Genomic DNA, 17,040 nt, shown 5'->3' on the forward strand with positions numbered 1-17,040 from the left:
CCTAAGACAACGATTTTTAATAATTAATTACTCGTTAACTATCACGAAAATTGCAAAATGGTACAGGACTTTTCCGTTCATCTCGATCCGTTCTACCTTCTCAAAAATTTTGTCGGATATGGAAAGACTCACCCTGTATAACGAGATTTATCCATTTTTTGCCGGGTTTCGGTGGGTAATCCAACTCTCATGGTAAAAGACTGGTTCGCGAAATAAAACTCATCCTGTATTCGTTTAATAATTTCCAGCCATAAGTTAATCTGCGCTCCGATCAAGAACGTCGTACCTATGAGATGGTACTGGAAATCCTTGGGCAGGGCACAGAAGCGGTATATTGCCTTCCAAGTGGACGGAAAGTCCGTTTATGTTGTCCATCGTAGGAAACTTTGGCCGTACACTCCCCACGGGTTCTGCATAACGAAAAGTCAGTGGAACCGTGCCCCCTGCTCGCGTCGCCAATCATCGTTATTATCGGCTACATTGCATCTTGCCCTAGTTAGCCCCTAGATCATAGCATCGCGTCAACGTGACTCGACGGGCTTTGCCTACGCGCTATTGTGCCGCTCGTACGAATAAAACGATTCATTCATCGGTGTCATCCTGCCGATCGGTGTGATACTCAACAACTACACGAAACAAGAGCGGTGGCGGAGCGAAAGTGACTTCGCTCAATGTCGCGTCGTAACCTCGGAGCATACCGAAACGAATTTCTTAATTTTCGACTATCCGAATTACGCGATAAGATAAGCCATTCTCAGTGAACCAATGATACAAGCCACGAATAAAAGTGATCGAAAAGAAAAATCTGTGTAGCAATTCGACGTGCTATTTTGACTTAATACGGATTACTTTTTTTCATAGAAATGAACACAAGATAGAACCTGACAAGGACGTGACTGATAGGATCTTTTCAAAAATGAGGGAAATGTGGCCGGTATCATTGTCGCACTTAACCGGCTCGAATATCCCTTCTAATTTACTGTAAGAGCGAACAAAGATTCGATCGATTCCGCCTAATTCACAGCACAGAACGGAGCTCAGCTGCGTTGAGTGCCACGTCTATCGAACTATGCGCAGCATCCACACGGTGAAGTTCTCGGCTGAAAGAACATGTTCCGTAAACTTACCACGCGAGAGCGAAGGACAGAGCCCGGAGATCGCGGAAGGCGCCGCAAAACGAAAGAATTTCGCACAAGTCACTTCTTTTTTCTAGCTTTCATTTGTCTTTCTTTTTGAACAATTCCTCTCGAAACCGATCATGTCAAGAGTCGAGTTTTGGGCGGGCGGTGGCGCGTGCCCGCAGGGGTACCCTGTCCCAGCATTCAGGTTCACCCCCGAGCTTGATCGCGCTAGATGCCGGACATGCGTTCCGGCCTTTTCGAGACGAGAAAAGATTCAAATCGCTGATATAAAAATATCGAACGTCTCTTCTCTTGACGTTTCGCGTGTTCGGAGGAACCGAGCGAGAGTCGATCAAACTCGTTGGCGCAAACGACTGCACGTTCACTGAACGTGACAATAAACCCAAAGAGAAAACTGATTTTCCAGAAATGCAAAAGTAATTTGCAGCAACGCGAGCGAGAGTTTAGAAATTAACTTGGAAGATTACGCGGTAATCGCTTGAAATGCTAATTTCGTGTATATTTACGTCTGTTATGGAAAATCAATTGTCTTTTGGACGACAGTTTCGAACCCAGACACCTCGCGATTAACTAGATAGTTCATAATGACGGTATTAAAAAATTGACGTCTCCAAAGTTATGCTAAATTAAAAGAGATATGTAAACTAGATGTTTAAAAAGAAAGGAAAAAGAAAATGTCCTATATTTGTTATAGTTTTCAAATTTATTTAACTCGCGCGATTAATTTCTAATTAACTCGACAGACAAACGTATTATTACGCAATAGTAATTTTATAATTAACTAGCTTTCATGATTGTAAAGTGCGACCTGTGTAAAATAATCGCTACAAATAACTGTATTGATCGGCAAAGTTGAAACTGCGTGAACTGGTATCCAGGTCCGAAACTAGAAATACGATTCTGATTACTTTGGAGAAACTGACGCGGAACGTTGATGAGTGAAGCTGTAGCCCTCCGCTTACATCGAGGGACAATCGAGAGACGTTTACAAAGTGAGCGTTGCCGAATCAGAATCGTGATTTCCGTATGAAAGGAACGAGACACTTTGGCGTTTCGACTTACCAGTAATGACGAGACGTCCCTTCGTTGCGGATAGCCTAGTTTCGCCGGTGAGTCTGTGCTTCGTGCGGCATTGGTAAGTCTTGTATCCGTCTTCGGGCCCGACGTCCCTGATGTGCAGCTCTCCGGATGGCAGTACCAAGTATTTCCCATCTAAACCCGTTCAGAGTTGCACGCGTTAGTCATTGCACATTAGTCTCGCTTACGTGACTCGTCAGGATAATCGATCGACTGATTATTGCATTATTTGACGTCGCGCGATATCGCTACCAATTGATTAGTTGCGAACACACATCACTGCCGATTAATTAACGAGCACGTCCGTGTTATTGGTATCGAGATAAAATCGATTATCCCGACTTAATCGCACGATGCTCGAATGACAGTAAGGTAAAATTACAACGACTTCGAGCACAATGCCGTCTGGATTAATGCACATGCGGTGTTCTGCGCGTACGCGAATTCACCGAACGGAGAATGGACACGGACTCTTTCTCAATTTCCCGCTTCAACGATTCGGCGAATTCTTTACGGAATCAAAGTTCGCCAAACAACAGCGAGGGAATCTCGCGCCCACCGCGTCTGTCAGACTCATAGGAAAGATATTATGCGGAATCACGTCTTCATCTTTGCAAATGTAAATGTATGGCGCGCTATGTTCCCCTCGCTCGTTCAGGTATCCAGGAAATCTATGTACTCTTTGTATTTATTGTGACAAATGTAAAAAGGACAAAGCGTGTGACGCACAAATGTAAAATCTATCCCAGTGAGAAATGATTCGTCGATCGACGTCGAGATGTCGAATCGATGTCAATTCGACGGTGTCGATGTCGATTCGACGTCGAAACGACGAATCATTTCTCACTGGGTATTTACGGGTGTAAATTAGCATGACAAATTATTTCGTAAAGGCAATTCTGTATTATTAAATCTCCGATATAAACTTCCATTAAATTTAACTGTATACAATATTACTAGACGCAGATTACCTTAACAAACGAGATCTAACGAATTGCCTGTTAATCCATTTTGCACGTTAAAGTTAATCTCCATTGTGACTGAAGCTCCAGTTTCAACGCCTCTAACGAATCTGATCGCTTTTGCGGCCGAATCTCATCGACAAACGAGACTTCCTGGATAGGCGAACTAGTTTCATGCGATCATATACAAGCGGTATCCACAGCCATTTAGTTACTACCACACAGAGAGGGGGATACAGGTGAGCAGAGACGGATGGGCCGATCGAACGGCTGGAAAAAAAATCGGTGGAGAGAGGGAAGAGAGGTCTCTGGAACAGCGCGAGCAGCGGCAGTCAACGTCGTACGAATTTCCACGTGTAAAATCCCATATTGCACGGTACTTTTGAAACGAGGGGCATCCCATCAAAACAAGAGAACACGTGTGTCTTGCATTTTTGCACGCGTGCCATGATACGATATCGGTTCGAACGGTGCTTGGTCGATAGAGCGGAGGCCGATGGAACGATTTAAACGACCAGGATTGGTATTTTTGTTATTTTGCAAACTGTAAATTCATGTGTGAAAAACTTCACTCCCTTTTCCTGCCATTCTCTTTTTCCCTCCCACGTGTCAATATTTGTGTAAAAGTCGCCGCTACGTATCGTATTTGCGACGAATCTGGCTGAAACCAGCGCGTTTTTACTTGTCACGGCCGAGCCGAGGATAATTCTTGCTCGAATGCGAAAGCGACCATCGAACGGGGTGTCATTACCGGGCGATGGTCGGACGACGCATGGGAGAATCCTTGATCTATATTGCCGCACATTAATGCTTACCGAGCACTGTAATTCTATTATATTTACCAAACGCTCGTGTGTTCTTACAGAACAGAGAGTGCAAAAGAAGCGCATCGATTTTTGTAACTAAAACACAAAGCGTATTGGAAGGAGGAGAAACGAAAAACCATAAGAAACCTTGTCCAAGAATCTACTTCCCTAAACCGAAATATTCTTCGCACAGACATTATCTCACGAGTCGCGTAACAACAGAATAACAGAAATGCACACAAAAGTAGAACACAATTCCTATTGGCATTCCATGCGTTTGTCTCGACAAGTGTTCGCATGACGCGCCGATTTGGTGGACTGCGAGTGTCGTGGAAATACAAGATTCGCGCGATATTCGATCGGAATGAAGATGACATGAAGTGGTTGCGCATCGTGTACCGTAATCGGCGCTAGGATATATATCAGTGGTCTCGTCTTCGATCCAAGAGTCAACCTCGACGAATTCGGCGACGAAGCTCGGTATGTGACACTTGATAATTGCGGCGTTCCCCCGAAGGACGTGTTCGTCCATCACGTTCACTGCATACCGCTGCCCGACAACTGCAACCAGACACCGGTTTCCGGTTTTACCATAAGGCGCACATCTCCCACCTGACAGGACGTGTCGATCGTTCGTCGATTGATTACAATTTTATTTCACACGATCGACGATTTCGTCGATTTCTACGTCGAAAAATAAAAATATCGTTTAACGCATTAATTTCAAAGCGAATAGGCCAAGTGTTCCGTCTAACAATTCAACTCGGATACAGAAATATTCTTTCATCCCTTTCGACTGTTAATAATTTGATAATTTGTATCATTGAACAGGTAAATATTAAATATTTATATGTCATGAATAAGTCAATTTATCATTTATATCCTGCGTGAATTACGTAAACGCAGTTTAACACGTAATTTCCCAGTTAATCTTAATCTATGAGTCATCAAACAGCTAGTTTCATTAATTCAAAGGGAGTGTCTATATTTTCTCCTACCAAGAAAATAGTCAAACTAGAAGATACTGCGTACTATAATACTGGCTCGAAGTTGTTAGTCGATAGAATAGTGTATTACACTTTAACGAATTCAATTTGAAAGTTCATGCGGAACACCGTTATGGCATTCCATATTACTGCAAAATTTATCCCATAAATTTTTGAAAGTGCCTTAATTAACACGATTGCCTCACATTAATCGCGAAAACGCTTCGGTGTTACCGCGCGTATGACACATAATAAATATTGTATATTATGTATGACAATTTTTTTTCCAGAATTTACAATAAAGACAGGTACTCGACGAACGATCCAGACGTTATTCTTAAATGTGACCATCACGACGGTTTTCAATGACTCGATCAATTCCATTCGGCGAGACGGGCGTGTCATAATCAGGAATCCTATTCACGTCGCCATCACGTCTCTTTTCTTTGTGAATTAAAATAAACTCTACTGTCCACGGCAGCTGAAGAATATGTTCCTGTCAAAGAGAACTGGTCGCGCGACCGGTCTTGAAATAGACGCGATCGATGTTCGACATTACGATTCGTTATACACGTTCAATAAACAAGTGGCACGCCGAAGCGCATCGCAACGATATGAAAAAGATATCTAATCGTGTTGCATGCGCCTCTTGCGCTTCACACATTTAAACCAGACAAACATGATACGTGGTATCGTTCAGAGGAGAGCAGGAAATTGTAGGAAGCGCATGCAAGATCGAATAACTCGGTCGATCGATCCAGTTCTCTCGATGATCTGCGCCTTACTCAGACGAGAGCTCGCGATTTTCCAGCTTACAAAGGAGGGAGAGACACAATGCGCGCTGTGCATCCTTTCAATTTTTACTACCATATGACTGTGCGTCGGCGACGTAACTGCCGCCGTTGGAATCGATCCATCCCACCACGTCCACGTGGTCGGCCACGAACGAGGGAACTTGACACTTGAAAATAGCCGCGTTGCCGCGTATCGCGAACTGATCGTAAACCTGAACCTCAAAGTACTGGGCGACCACTGCAAAATGAAGCGAGAAAAAAAAACAGGAGTTCGGCGTTTGTTCTAGGCTGCAGGAGCGTCGCCGGTGCGCTTTGATCGCGCCGATTAAAATTCCAATGAGGCCTGGGCTGTCTGCAAACTGGCTGCCGCTGCAGCCAGTTTCCGATCGTGCTTCTATCGAATCCAGCAACGTCCGATGCACGTGGACATCGATCCAGTTAATCTGACTTATTCTAATTGCAAATTAATAAATTCCCGCTCCCGCCTCTTAATTTCCTACAGAAATTTGTCCGTGGACACTAGATCAAAGAAGATCAATAGGCATATTTTGAATATTACGCTCTAAATTAATATTAAAAATCTCTCTCTCTCTCTCTCTGTTTTTGTGCCAGTTCTGATAACAATAAGATTTTTGTCCTAACTTCTGTTCCCTTGTCTCATAAATCCGGTTAATAAACAAATTCAGTCACACTTTTTAAATATGCAACATGCGTTTCAGAAAATAATATCCATTTCTACGACCAAAAATTAGATACAGAGGTAAAATTGTGACTTTTTATATGACAGCACGATAAAATTGAATACGTTAATGCTCACATCAATTATCGCCTGATTAATGAATATTGCAATACATTCATGCACCGGCTACCGCGACCGTAAAGTAGATTCGATTACGTCGCCAGGAATAACCCTTTAACGATCCTCTCTCTTTGCTGAAAGTGGATCAAATCGCCTGGTCGCGCGGGGCGTTAATTCGCTTCTCAACCCGATTAATCTGGCTTATCCTAATCAGAGGATTACGTCGAACGAGACCACCGCCAGCCGCGTGCTCTATCTCTATTCACCCTTGCCGGTCGCCGAATCCAAAATGGCAAACTTTTTGGGACAGAACCCGCGTTCCACTCCATCGACCTGACCAACCCTCCCTCACGTTACATGCGCGTTCTGCCGAACGACGCTGGTGTGTGCGATACACGCGCATAAATAAACCGTCTCCACCCATCTGAGACGCGAGCACGTTGTAATTTAATTTACAAAATGCTCCGAAAGTCGGATATGTGAGAAATGTTGAGGACGTAGAACAAAAAACATTATAGAAAGATAAATAGGAATTATCTAGAAGAAACCAAATTCCGTCGCTATGATATAATTGAGAAGTGATATATGTATGTCGAAAGGTTCGCGTTATTTCTTTAACGTTGGTTTCGTGCAATCGACGTAAGTACCCTTTTCTTCCTGGCTATTCGCGGTATACGTAGAACCATCCTCAGCCTGCCACTCAATCACATCTACAAAATCCGCCACAAAGCTGGGCAGGAGGCACTTCAGGGTTGCCGTATTCCCGCGTAAGACGAACTCGTCGATGACCCTCGTCTCGTAGAATTGCTGGACCACTGCAACGCGTGATTTCGCTCAGAGCAGATCACGACAGATCACATTGAATTTTGTTTCGCTTTGACGGACGCTACTCGAGCCGCGCCAAAAGACGGTCCTACGGAGCCATCGTATTTTTCGCCGTTGAAATTGCTATCGTTAAAACTGATTTCGGTAACGTCTTTGTATCCATCCTTCAGACGTTTATCTTGCAACTCAAACGCGCTTCCTAATGTAATTCTCATTGCGCACGATTGCCCTGTATTATAGCAGAAATTCGAAAGTAAAAGTTGAAACTCGTCACGAGCTGCGAACTGCAACCGACAGTCGTCGGATTGCCGGGAAACGAATGAGAAGAAAGTGCGAGAACTCGTTTGAGGGTGGGAAATGAGAACAACGGGGAAATAAGAGAATGGAGAAGAAGCTGCGCCGCGCGGACGACAAGGCGCACTACGTCGGCATCGACCGGCATCATACCGTACTCCTGTCCGGGCATGTAAATCGTCCCGTCGTCGGCCATCCACTGATCCACCTGGACGAACTCGGATACGAAGCTCGGTATTTTGCATTTCATGATCGCGCTGTTAGCCCGGATCACGTACTCGTTCTCGGCTTCGGTAACGTAGAACTGCGAAACCACTGCCGGCAATGTGTTAACTCTTTGAGACACGGTAAAAAATTCAACGTTTCCTTTTGTAATTTGCTATCTGATCGCATAAAACGGCGAGATTTATACGATTAATTTACAATCGCTCTGTATAAAGTAAATCAGTTAATCGCATAAAAATTCAAAATACTTTTTGTCACACTTTAACAAGATATTTTGTTTATGTATCACAGAGCGTCTTTCGATACGCTCTTATAAAACTAGAGTTCGGGGTAGAGTTCAAAGAGTTAAACGGATGGATCGGCGGAAAATAAAGTAAAATGCACAACAGGGTCATGAAAGGAAAGATGATTGTTTCGGCTATTAGTAGGCACAAATAACGACGCTTTCCACGGCAAATTGCATAGGATTAGTTGCAAGAAGACTGTACACAATTTAATACAACTGTAATATCCAACTCTTTGCTAAAAGGGTTAATACTTTTAACCGCAAAATAACTGTTTAAATTCATGAAACAAGTTACGGTAAAGAGATCCTTTCCGAATCCCTGAATTATATCTTTCTATTAGAATAAACATCCTAATCCATATACAAATTTTCGGCGATGCTTAAAATAATTGAGGATCGCCCAATGTAATACCCTGCGCAACCGTAAGATCCGCCGGAAGGTAAACCTCTCCATCTTCGCGAATCCACGCCTCGACAGTAACGAATTCTGCGATGTAACTGGGGATGCTGCATTTTAATATCGCGCTGTTTCCCCTTATAACGTATTCAGTCAAGATCTCCGGATTGTATGGCTGAGTGACAACTATGCGGGGAGTACACATTAAAATACAGCGCGTGTTTAATTGAATTAATAAGAAATGTCACATGGTCAAAGATTGTATGAGGCGCATTCCCTATTTTTCGCAAGAAAAAATATAAAAATACGCCCATAAACAGGAAAATTTGAGCTCTTTAGAGACATCGTAAAACAAATTACGAGCAAACAGTAAGATTTTTCATAAAAAGCAGTGGAAATGATAGCAGAAGCAGTTTGGAATCTCTTTTTTATCACAGTGCCCTGTAAATACTTTTTGCTATCTATCCAAAATAGAGCGAAATAAATATGATAATGCAATCGCAAATTAAATTCTAAAAAGAACTGTCGCTCTTTTGATCTCTTCACTATCCTATTGCGTTGTCAATTACGTCAAAATGCGCTCGCTGGACATTACGTCACGCTGAAACGGAAAATTTATTCTCGGCTCTCCCTGCGTGACTTCCCGTGATTTTCCACGCGCGTCCGTAGACACGATCGTCGGCTTATTTTCTTAGACCTATCGTAATTCGCGGTGTGAGAGCTACCGGATGGTTCATTAACTCTCGCGTATGTACGTGTGCTGCCGCCGTCGTTCTGCCGCCGTCAGATCGGACCGCGTGGCCGGCGGAAACGAATCGTTACCACGTGCCACTTTGAACTTTGACAAAGTTGGGCGAGGGGACAGGGTGTCTGAGTAACAGTGAGACAGGGGTGATACGACCGGAAAGAGAATTTCCTCGCTCTCTGTGTACTCATCGTATGTACTTATTGGCCGACGTGCTCATCAGTGGTCATCATACAAATTGTGCAACGCTGGCACGTTGCGCGTCAAAAGTTCATTAAACGATCTAGCACGATATGCAGAATAAGAGTTTAGAATGACGCGCGTGTGTTGCTAATCGTTTCTAAAATAAAAGAATTTATCTTGCCTCGCAAATACATATTTATGAAAACACGTCAAGATTTAACGAAAGCAGTAAACGTCATAGAAAATCTGTACCATAGATTTCTTCTTATCGAAGAAGTGTCGTGATCGATAACAAAAAATTTCTAAAAGCCATAACTTCGTTCTTCTTTCAACGGCACAAGTTCTCCACATATTTTAATACTTTACGTATAACGGTAACATCTTGTCATTGCTCTAGCAATATGTCATCGTTATACCGGTAAGAGTAACTGATATCAGTTTTCTTCAGGTGGAGATGATCGAAGGGAGCAGAGAACTAGAGGAGTACAAATCTCTCCCCGGCGTATCATTCCCTTAAGGATGCTGCTCTAGTAGGAGCGATAAAAGAACAAGTGTGCACGCGAATAAGGAACACGTATGAGATTTGGTACCGTAATCAGTGGACGGTCTGAAAGTCGAACCGTCGCTCCCCACCCACGATTCGACCGACACAAATTCGGCGACGAAGCTCGGTATGGTGCATTTCAAAATAGCCGCATTTCCGCGTATCACGTATTCCGATACAACTTCCGCCTCGTAGTACTGAGTCACGACTGCGGAAGATAATGGCATATTATAATGGCGCATTGTGTTGCTGCACCGCGCGCTTCCGAACATCGCGTTGCGTTGCTGCGCGCCTAATCGAGAAGAACCAATTTTTTTTTTCCTCGATTCAGGACGCCCGCATAACATACTTTCATTATTATCGCGACGTGCGAGTCACCGTAGACAATGCCTTGTTACGCGCGTAGATTTAATCATTCCGTAGAAATTAAATATATTCCACTGGAGAGAATTAGATGATTACGATCAGAGAGATTGCAACATTAGAGCCGCACGCTCCAGCGGCTAATATTATACAATTTGATCCTATGCTCCGCTATGTAATTACGGAAACTGGTTCTCAGATAGTAAGGTAGAAACCTCGCGACACGGCCTACCCAAGAAATTGCATTACTTACGCAAGTCTCAAATAAAATATCAAGCACTCCTACACTCGTGTAAAGCGTTCCATTTAAATGACAAAGTGGCAAGTTCAATGTACGTCTCGAAAAGGTTGCCCATAGACTTTTACCTCGATTTATTGATTCGAATGAAATATCAGCGAGACTCGCGACACACGACCACGCAGTCAGGCGAGAAGAAATATCTCGCGCCCTCCCGAACGCGACGACGTTGACCAGTTTCGCCCATTCGCTGCCCACGCGGATCCCAAGTTCCTCCCGAATGCCTAAAAGTTTCGGATTGTACCGTTTCCCTGATCCGGATCGAAAGAGTTCCCCTGATCGTCCTGCCAGCCAATGACCTGAACGAATTCTGCGACGAAGCTCGGTATACTGCACTTGAGAATGGCCGCGTTGCCGCGTATTACGTACTCGTTGTTGACCTCGGACTGATAATACTGATGCACCACTGCAATAAACGATCGCAATAATCCGCGCGAGGCCGATTTTTCTACTCAACATTACGGCCGATTTTTCTACTCAACACTACGAACATTACGGCGTCCGCCCGTACCGCTTTTATTTTCACGTCGATTGCAAGTACATTCAACGGAATATTGTGTCTCCTGACCGGCCGACATTGTCCTTACAATGCGAGATTATACGCAATTCGTGAAAAGGTTTTTTTTTCAAATGTATGAAAAAATTAATTTCTTTTTATGACAACCGTGTGAGATCTCGACGACGTTGACGACAGCTTCGGGCGATGTACTTCGCCGTTGCTCCGCGAGCAGAATTATTTGCGTTGTCGCATCTTATGTCGGCAGTCGCCGACGAGCAGACATCACGATGGCACACGATCGATTGACTTTCACAGCCCGGTGCATGCGTGCACATACGCATACCCCGGATGCGTCGATACGATGTTCAAAAAAAAAAAACCTGAAGCATTTTCGCTTTTATGAAAATTGTTTGAAATGAAATTTAACGGCAATTGCGAGAACTATTGTTCCACAGTTGATATAGTAACTGTTTTTGTATTTTTGATTATGAAATATTAATGCGATAACAGACCACAAAAACAATAGCACTAATAAAAGCGCATTTACTGTTATTTTTATTATTATTAGGACCAATTAGCATTGCTATTATTAATTTCCAGAACAGGTAAAAGAGGGCAGAACGAAGATATCTAAAATATTGTTAAACGAACTGATCGATTTGAAACATGCAGGCGGCGCGTCAGAAGCGAGTGTCCTGTGGTTTAATAGAAAAAATGAGAGAGATAGCTGACAACGGTCAAATATTCGATTGTTTCTGCTAGATACGAGTTGAATATAACGTTAACGAGACGAATGTAACGATGCGCGCGTATATACATACATACACACACGTGCTAGCCGTGGAAGTGGAAAGTGAGCGACCCATATACTTTCGCGTTGCACAGCTCCAAATTGATTTGCATTTCGCCACCGTGGCAATTGAGATCAATATACGAGAAGCGGCCGAGTCGCACGGATGGTGTCAGTCACTCAACCGAACGACGCGGCGCATTTGTGCCCCCGAACTGGAATATATGAGCGGGCGATAACGACATTATTTCTTAATTGTCCCTGTGCGAGGGGTATAAATGAATTGGGAAATTGCACCCGTAAAATTTGGCCGAGACTCAGAATGGAAAATTTAACGTGGGATTTAGGATTTAAATGTATACTTTGTTTTCACGCGTTTCTACGCAATGGCTACGTCAAATGTTAATTTCGTACTGTTATAAAACTTTAGATATCTTCAGAACATAAAATTCTCAAATTCACGGCTCTTAATTGTGTGCAAACGCAGATCGTTGTGTGTCAAAGATGCAACGACGTAATTTTCTGCTCGCAAGGAGTTAAGGAGATCGGTCAGTTCACTGATCAAATCCTAATCTTGTTTATACCAAAGTCATCGCCGGGCACGAATTCCTCTCCCTGATCCGTGTGCCAGGATAGGACTTTGACGAAATCGGCGACGAAGGAAGGAACGACACACTTCAAAATGGCACTGTTCCCACGGATCGCGTATTCTTTATTGACGTCGGTGTCGTAATACTGCGCCACCACTATAATTTCGTTACACACAAAATAACGTTCACAGTACGCCGGAAACTATTTTGCTCCAGCCTCAACAGCCCCAAGAATTTTATATTTTTGCTAATGTAAAGAAATTTTATCAGATTCGTTAAAGTAAACATTTCTTTTAAGTAATTTTCTACAATTGATGTGATAAAATTTTGTAATTTTGTTTACATCTAAAATCACAATATATTTAATAAATATTAATATAATTTTGTTGAGTAATTATTGTTGCATAATTATCCCAAAAATTATTTTAAGAAATCTGTACTGAACAAGTTATATTTAACCAGTAAGCGATAAGGACGCAATTGGAAACTGCTGCGGTCGATAAAGCATAGTGACGTCAGATTTAATGATATCACCGTGTGACTCAGAAATATTTTCACTTTTACAAGAACGATACGATGACATAAAAGTACATAAAAGTAGAAATTTTTGCATCGATTGCGTAAAAAAAATAACTTCTTTGCGAGCAGATTGAGACTGAAGAACGAATTAAATATAAGTTCGCATAAACGGCGGCGGCAGAGATTGCAAAATGCATAAAAGAGTATAGCATCGGATTGTGTATTGTATCATCCGATCGTGACACCGATGCCTTTTACCGAATTGAAGTTCTTCCAGAGAAAAACGTCGGATAAGATACAGCAAAAATAGTGAGCACGAAAACACGTGCTCTTAGCCACAGCTGGAAAGAATGTTCTTTAAATTTTCCTATGTTTAGCCATCTTATATCTAAAAATATAACTTTAATTTTAAATATATGTATTACTCGTTTACAAAAAAATTATTAAAAAATTCTCAAGTAAGAACTTCTAATGCGTTGGAAACAACAGTGGATAAAACAACAAAAAAGCTTTAATTTAACTTCAAACAACAAGAATTAACTTTAATTTTAATTTCAATTTCAAAACACAATTTTGGTTTCGTTACACAAAATGTTTCCAAAATTTTTGAATTGAAATAAATGTTAAAGATTTAAATTGTCTAATTATTTTTATAAATTTAACTGCAGTTCTATAACTAATACATGTACTTCGATATTAAATATATAGAGAGTTAAGTTTTTGTCAGAGATCGATATCAAATCCAAGTTTGAGATTAAATTTAAGGGCGCTCTTTATTTCTGAAACATCCTTTATAGGCTGCTACAGATGGCTAAACGATAAGTACTTAATGGATAAAGATTGACACTTACCGGCTCTCACGTTGACATCACGGCTGTGCACCGAACCCGCAGGGGAACGTGCCAAACAGCTGTAGACCTGAGCGTGAACTTCCTGACGATAGTCTTCAGCGCGGAAAGGAGGGAACACCAAATTTCCGTTCGGCAGAACCTGCGAGGGGTAAACAACCATAGAATGTAGAAACTAAATCAGTGTACAATAACGCGAGCGGCAAGCTTAGAAATAATTAAAACGTCCTTCGCGATTGCGTGAATGAATGTGGGATGGCATGGGCGTTTAATAATTCCATTCACATATTGCAGATAGGTATTTTTTGATACTGGAATGACTAATAATTGCCGGCTACTTAGAGGAACAGTTCACGTCCTACGTGTGGAAGATAAAAATTCATTTTCAATCTCTTACTTTTTGCTTCATTGAGAACATCCGTTTTTGCTAACATTAATAGACGCGTTAACGACTTTAATAGATTTGATGGATGTCACACACGCACATCTATTTTGAAGCAGCTCGATAAAATCGACGGCAATTCTCCCTCGATATTAGCTTCAATATTTATCCGAATAAGATTTTAATAAGGGAAACGGGTATACAAAAATTTGGTACGATACCTGTCGCAATCCGGGAACGTCTCCCACAGCAGTTCCATCGGAACGGACCCAAATGATATCCGGTTGCGGGTTTCCTCTTGCCTGGCATTCGACGACTGCTCCGGTCCCGTTTGAGAAATCAATCCGGTTCGGGGGTTCCTTGACGAACACCGGTCCCATCGATGCGTCTTCAGCCGAAACAACTGCAAGCAAGACGCAAAAGTTTCCCTGATCATGCACGAGTACGTTTATATCGCTTAAGTAATTTATTTCGAAAACGATGTACAACTGCGTAACATTTTCGTGTCAAACTCAACACGATTGGTCAAGTTGGTTAACGTACACCACTTTCAAAACAAACGGCTTATTTTTTAACGGTTATTTTTCGAAATTATAAACGACTCGCAAGACGACTTGAAGCAATATCTTCGCAAGTGTAATTTAATTTTGATGTAATGTTGGTCCGGAGACTGCGGCGGAGTTTTGTTGTAGTCACGAAAACGGAATGTGTTCCGTGGACAGAGCGAAATGTAAGGGATACTTAACGGCTTGTGGGAAACATTAGCACAATTAATTTAAAGTGCCACGAGCGACGAGACCTTTTGTCTCGTGTCTTCGGGTTTCGCTTATCATCCGTTTCAACCAGGATATGCGACACCCACATTCAATTGGCGCGTTGCCAATTGCAGCAAACAACAGGTTGTCGGGCCTGTTATTGAATAATATGCGATCAACGTCATGTGACCATAAGGGAGACGACAATGCGTGATTCCTTTTCCGTCGTGGAGCGGCCGTGCTCCTAGTTTGTATCAGTGCCATCGATGGCGAAAAGTTATTTCCACCGATGGCAAATTATGTGCCATTGGCTGCAAATTAATTGCAAACGCATTGCAAATCGCTGCGTTCCGTACAATTGTCATGGGCGGCAGGAAAATCCTCTTCCAAGTACGAATCAGAAATAATTTCCGTGCAATTCTCTCTCGATACGAGCGGCATTGTCCGCACAATCGTGATTTATACTCCGCGGATCGACAGCTGAGAAGATACGTTTCGAAACCTGCATTTATTTATCCGCGTGAGTGGCCGTCCGCAATTTCTTTATAGCGACGTGGTGCAAAAGCAACACGGAGATACGAATGTTTAGTGATTCAAGTCACCCCTCGCTACAATGGATATATCCCAAGTTTATGCGGTCTACCGCGCTACTTTTCTCGCACGTAGCCACCTACTGATTCACCTACGACGCCGGTCGCGGCGAAGCGAGAGCGTATACAAACCCGGTGCAAAATCAAGAACCGGTTGGCGGAGCGTGCGCCGTTGAAGCGAGCGGGCAGGATACGCTGGTATAAAGAACAGGTGTTTCGAATTTTTATGAATACGCGCCTTCTGCTAGAGTCGGACCTGGGCTCTCGGAGCAATTGCAATTTTATATCGCCTATTCTTGTTCTTTCCCAGCTTTCCTCCCGATCCATTTCACTCTCAACGGTAATAGACACTTTCCGTAAATAAAATTACATTAAACTGAAGCAGCTAACAAAAAGTTAACTTTTTATTCTCCCTCTCTCTCTCTCTCTCTCTCTCTCTCTCTCCCCCCCTCCCTCCCTCCCTCTCTCGTCTTATATTTTTGTTTTCTTTTCCTTCTTTTCCTTTAAGCTTTGCATCGGATATTTTCTCTCCTCTGCCTGTCTCTCTCTCTCTTCTTTTCTCTCAAATCAAAATCACCTCGTTAAGTTGACAGTTACAATAGCGTCACCGAAGGGGCTGAAAGGATTAAAGTAACGCCGGGGTATCGCAATGATTAACTGAGTGCGTACGCAGTTTCTCAATGGCGAGTGTGCATTTACGTCCAAAGGGTTACGTTGTTTATACGTCCCGCGGCACGTGCACGGTGCAACAATGGGCGCGGGGTATTGTCGCGGCTACATTGGCGCGGGACGCGGCGCGCCGCACGTGTGGATATCGATCGCAAAAGTGGCGGGTAAAAATTTCTTTCCCGAGATTAAACTCTCACGCAATCCCCCGATGAAAGGCGAGATTCTTCCCGGCCGAGAACCGCTCTGTAATCTATATATAGCGATAGCTTTGAAACGTCCGGAACATGCTGCATCGAATATATTTTCAGCGCGCACACACGCGTGATTCACGTTCGCATCTGCTCGCGCGTATGCGTATGCGTGCGTAAACGTAAGACGCTGTGACGTGCATAATAATGAGAAATATGTCGAAACCATAAGTCGGCGGTCGAAGGTGCCGAAAAGAAAAACGAATCGAACTAAGCGGTCTTTCGATGGAACCTTTTCTCTCGCCTTCGACTTGTCGTTAATTTGAAGTTAAATTTTAATTTTAAACGCGCTTGCGCTGAGGTTTGATTTTTTTTCATTTCGAAACTGTTACGCGAAGCGTCTTTCACGATTTTCCCTTCATTTTTCAGCGACTTCTTTTATCGTTTAATTATTATTTAGCTAAATAAAAGACGGAATAATTAA

At 42.8% G+C, this 17,040-nt stretch overlaps 1 protein-coding gene across 1 annotated transcript in view; it reads right to left on the reverse strand.

Moving 5' to 3' along the window:
* LOC105568377 (Down syndrome cell adhesion molecule-like protein Dscam2) overlaps nucleotides 1–17,040 on the reverse strand; it is a 72,911-nt gene that overhangs the window by 50,027 nt on the left and 5,844 nt on the right. The window contains exons 3-6 of the mRNA XM_012024008.1: nucleotides 14,576–14,757; nucleotides 13,976–14,114; nucleotides 10,971–11,132; nucleotides 2,205–2,354 (exon numbers count right to left, since the gene is read on the reverse strand). Coding sequence (XP_011879398.1) covers nucleotides 2,205–2,354; nucleotides 10,971–11,132; nucleotides 13,976–14,114; nucleotides 14,576–14,757 — 633 coding nt within the window. The remainder of the gene's footprint in view (nucleotides 1–2,204; nucleotides 2,355–10,970; nucleotides 11,133–13,975; nucleotides 14,115–14,575; nucleotides 14,758–17,040) is intronic.

Source organism: Vollenhovia emeryi, unplaced genomic scaffold, assembly GCF_000949405.1.
Source record: "Vollenhovia emeryi isolate VEMERY1.0 unplaced genomic scaffold, V.emery_V1.0 DF939129.1, whole genome shotgun sequence".
NCBI lineage: Eukaryota > Metazoa > Arthropoda > Insecta > Hymenoptera > Formicidae > Vollenhovia > Vollenhovia emeryi.